General features: G+C 36.8%; 1 protein-coding gene across 1 annotated transcript in view; it reads right to left on the reverse strand.

The window, feature by feature from the left end:
- The window catches only part of SMCHD1 (structural maintenance of chromosomes flexible hinge domain containing 1), a gene marked incomplete at its 5' end in the record, with an annotated part of 126878 nt that overhangs the window by 112583 nt on the left and 9172 nt on the right, over positions 1-5123 (reverse strand). Inside the window, 2 exons of the mRNA XM_010832731.1 lie at positions 1014-1175; positions 1919-1994. Coding sequence (XP_010831033.1) covers positions 1014-1175; positions 1919-1994 — 238 coding nt within the window. The remainder of the gene's footprint in view (positions 1-1013; positions 1176-1918; positions 1995-5123) is intronic.

Here is a 5123-nt window from a genome sequence, read left to right on the forward strand (position 1 = left end):
AAAAAAAAAAAGTGTATATATATATATATATATAAAAAGGTCAGAAATGATAAACACCAAAGTGTTGGTGGTGGTTACATCTGGGTGGCAGAGATGGGAATATTCTCTGTGTTGTTTTTGTTTATCTATGTTTTCTAATTTTCTACCAACTCTAATGCATATACAATGAAAAAAATATTTAGTAAGAAAGTTTACAGGGGACCTCCCTGGTGGTTCAGTGGTTGAGAATCCATCTGCTAACACAGGGGACACAGATTTGATCCCTAGTCTGGGAAGATAGCATGTGCTTCAAGGCAACTAAGCCCATGTGCCATAATGAAGATCCAGCGCAGCCAAAAACAAATAAATTTTTTTAAAAAGAAAGAAAATTTATAGGGAGCTCCCTGGTAACCTAGTGGCTAGGATTCCAGGCTTTCACTGTCAAGGCCCGGGTTCAATCCCTGGTCAGAGAAGTGAGATCCCACAAACCATATGTTCAAAAAAGAAAGAAAGAAAGCTTATAATGAATACCTGAACACTTTCCCAGAATCCAGATGGAAGAGATTCTCTAAATCAAAATAATCTAAGGTAGGATAAAAACTGTCTAATAGTAAAGGTGGGAGGGAATTATAAAGAAACAATAAGGAACACAAACCACTTAGCTGTGCAGTTCAGCTACAAAAAATATGCAAGGTAAAACAAATATAATTGGGAGAAGAGTTTAGGAAGCTAGGAAGAATAACAGGAAAGGAGAGTGTACAGGAGGTAGACGTGTAAGGAACCATCTCTTATGAGTTGAAAAGGAATGAATTCTCATTCTACGTTAGTTTTAAAAGGAGAGGTATCTTTACTTTGATGTAAGATGACTTAGGTATAAAAACAAATACACTGTGATGAAGAGATGAAGTAAGGAGGCTCACAAGAACTGATCATAGTCTTTGAGTAAAGTAGAATGAAAGAACTTTTTAAAAGTCTGATCAAGGGAATAAAGGTAAGTGACAGTTTATCACAATTAGTACAAAGGGAATACTTACGTAAAGGATTTTGTCCTTCACTTGCATAATATTCATACATGCCACTTTTAACTAATGTGTCATAGTGAGGTAGGAAGTCAATTCGTTCTTTTGTAGCTGTTAGTAGTAACTGATTGACTGACTGTAGCAGGTATAGAGTGACTCCATCTTTAACAGTTTCATCTGAAATCAAGAGGTAACATCTTAAGTGCTAAGTCAGCATCCAAAACACAATAAAATTATAATTTTAAATATATAAATTGTATCTATGAAATGACTTTAAAAATCATACAGGCAAATCCCCAAACAATGGACTGATCTATAATCAGTTATGCTGTGTTAAGAATATCAGTGGAATAGGTCCAAATACTTCCACTCATCTGAAACACTCAATTCTTAAGTCAAACTGTCACAGAAAATCAGATGAGGAACTAATTAAAGTGGTTATCCATATGAATGCGAAGAATGATTAAATCAAAAAAGGAATCAGGCATGAAAAATTGGCACATCTTAGAACATAACCGGGTAGAAAAAGATAATGGGAGAATCCAAGTGGGTCAGGAGAAGTAGCTCTTAAGGGTCCATGCAGAAGACCTGTGGTTGGATGTTGAGCAAGGTCTCATCTTTTATAGCCATTAAGTGATATCAACTCTTTTCTTATAACCATGCTCGACAAGTATGAGCTCTACACAAAGTAGATGTGTAGAGCCAGTTTCCTCCCCCATTCCAACAAAGTAAACAAAAATATTAATGGTTTTTGATGCTTATCTAGGTAATAAAATAGTCATTACCCTGTAATGTACTGCTGCTGCTGCTGCTAAGTCGCGTCAGTCGTGTCCGACTCTGTGCGACCCCGTAGACAGCAGCCCACCAGGCTCCCCCGTCCAACATATTAAATATAAAAGCATAAACGCAACGTTGCTTACCAAAGTTATCACAGGTAATTTCTTTCCTACTGGTTGTTGTAATGACAAATTTCTCTCCAGGTGAAATGCCAAGTGTCTACCAAAAATAACAGAATAAAATCAATTATTATAGAAAGGAAATAAATGCCCTAGCCAAGTTTACAAAAATATGAAAATACCGATAAGGATATTATAATATTATAACAGTACTACATTTTTCTGAGAAATATGTTTTAACATTTTTAAATTTTGCCTTTGCATAATTAGCCACAAATCTATCTATAAATTACCTATTTGCTTATTAACAAGGTAGATTTTTCTGCTATTTTATGTCACCTAAGAACAGTGAACATTTTGAAAGTGTTTAACATCAGCAGAGCTCTCTTAGACAAAAGACATATTATTTTGTGTCGATATATAAAGTAAACTTATTTGGAGGAAAGCATTAACACTTATGTTCATATATATTAAATACTTAAATATGTAAAAACAGAAGTACTAAATAAAAATAGAGGTTAATACTTTACAACACTGAGATAAAGACTGCCAGGCTATGCAGGATGTCTGTATAAAGAACCTTTGTATCTATTATGCTGCTGCTGCTAAGTCGCTTCAGTCGTGTCCGACTCTGTGTGACCCCATAGACGGAAGCCCACCAGGCTCCCCCGTCCCTGGGATTTTCCAGGCAAGAACACTGGAGTGGGCCGCCATTTCCTTCTCCAATGCGTGAAAGGGAAAAGGGAAAGTGAAGTCACTCAGTCGCGTCCGACTCTTAGCGACCCCATGGACTGCAGCCTACCAGGCTTCGCCATCCACGGGATTTTCCAGGCAAGAGTACTGGAGTGGGGTGCCATTGCCTTCTCCATTGTATCTATTATAACCTCTTCCAAAAGTATAACTTTAAAAAAACTAAGGCAAATTATAAACGAGGGGAGTAAACTGCAACACGAAACAAAGTGCTAACATCCTGAGGAGTAAAAGCCTTCATAAATCAAGATCAAAGTCAACAAAGAGGGAAAAAACATGAACAATAAAAGGACGGGAAAAAGTAAATGACCAAAAAAACACATGAAAACCTGAAATTTCACAAAAAAACAAATATAAGAATTAGAAAAATGAGTTAATCTTTTCATTAAAATATTACATGTCATTAAAATTAAAAAACACATCCTCGTTCCAAAATCAAACAATAGGGCAACACACAGTTAAAAGACTTGACTTCTATTTCAGGTAATGATGAACTAGTTAATTTAAACCGACCTTACACAGAAGATTACTAAAAAAAAAAAATCTAGACTAATGATATTCAAGTCTTCAATATTGATCTAAAAATCCTATTGGTCACTATTGAAACTAACTGAAAACCAACTCCCCACTCTGAACACCAGCAAATTAAAGGGCAAGTAGACCATTTATGCTGCTTTCTTGTACCAATCAGATTTCAGGGTAACCATGTATCTCTAGGTAGCCATGTATCTCTAACTGATGAAGCAAAGTTGTTCTTTTGCCTCATCAATTGGAGGCAGAGAATTTCTGTTAATAAAAATGGAGGAATGGCAATCAGAACAGCACTATCAATGAATGAACCATTAAATTAAAGCTTTATTACTAAAGAAGCCAGCTGAACCCATTTGAATCCCACTTGCTCGATCACACCACTTGGCAGTGGTAAGAAACAGAGTGGGTGAAACAGCCATATATTAAGTGCCTTCAGATGTGATGTCATATGAAGTCCCAGCATCACCCATGAAGTATTTTCTCCCCCACCCCAGAGAAGCTGAGCCTAAATCTTAATTATTATAAGTCTTTAAAAATAACTTCTAGTTTGTGGGATATGTGGAGTTAGAACAAGCTAAATTGCACCATAAAGGAATAGACAAATCCAGAATATGGAATATGAGAGACAAACCAACTTGATTTCTTCAACAAGTCAATGTTAGGAAAAACAAAAAGACTGGGGGAAGGTATTTTGCTAAAATGCTCTAAATTTTAAAAGAAGTTAAGAAACATAAAAAACCAAGTTCAGTACAAGGACCCTGATTAAACAAACCAACAATAAAAAGACATTTTTGAGACAAACAAATCTAAGCATGGAATTAACTGTTAGATAATACCATTAAAAATGTTAATTTTGATGGTGTGATAATAAAATGCATGTTGAAGCATACAGGAGTGAAGTAAACTAAGGCCTGGACTATGCTTCAAAAGGCAAAAATGAAGCAAGCATGGCAAATAAGAACTGTTCAATGTGGATGAGTATATGTAGGTTCATTTTAGTGGAATGACATTACAAACTGATGAGAAAGAATACTGAGACAGTTAATGGTACAGAAACAGATTTTAGAAATCCCCATCTCAACATACATGAAAATAAACCCCAAGAGAACTAAAGCAGCTACATTTTAATCCAAAATTGTGGAGGAAAAATACAGAAATAATATTGAGAGAGAAAAGCATTCCTGAAAATACACAAGAAATCCAAGTCATAAAGGAGAAAAACCAGAAAACATGAAAAGATGCTCATCTTTACTAGTTATCAGAGAAATTAAACCTGGAGGAGGACATAGCAGCCAACTCCAGTATTCTTGCCTGGGGAATCCCATGGGTAGAAGAGCCTGGCGGGCTACAGTCCATAGGGTGGAAGAAGTCGGATACAACTGAAGTGACTTAGCACACAGCAGATATCACTCCCATGAGGCTGGCAAAAAGTATAAGTCTTGATAACATAAAGCATAGTTTAGTTTAGTTCAGTTCAGGTGCTCAGTCATGTCCGACTCTTTGCGACCCCATGAATAGCAGCACGCCATGCCTCCCTGTCCATCACCAACTCCCGGAGTTCACTCAGACTCACTCAACTCTTCGCATGAGGTGGCCAAAGTACTGGAGTTTCAGCTTTAGCATCATTCCTTCCAAAGAAATCCCAGGGCTGATCTCCTTCAGAACAGACTGGTTGCCCTCATTAAATGAATAAAACATGTTCAAATGGAATTTAATCCAGGGATGCAAGAATTTTTCAGCATCCTCAAATCAATCAATGTGATATATCACATGAACAAACCGAAGAATAAAAACCACATTATCATCTCAGTCAGTTAGTTCAGTCGCTCAGTCGTGTCTGACTCTCTGCAACCCCATGGACTGTAGCACACCAGACTTCCCTGCCCAGTGCCAACTCCTGCAGTTTACTCAAACTCATGTCCTTTGAGTCAGTGATGCCATCCAACCA

This window comes from Bison bison, unplaced genomic scaffold, assembly GCF_000754665.1.
Source record: "Bison bison bison isolate TAMUID 2011002044 unplaced genomic scaffold, Bison_UMD1.0 scf7180017862158, whole genome shotgun sequence".
In the NCBI taxonomy this organism is placed as follows: domain Eukaryota; kingdom Metazoa; phylum Chordata; class Mammalia; order Artiodactyla; family Bovidae; genus Bison; species Bison bison.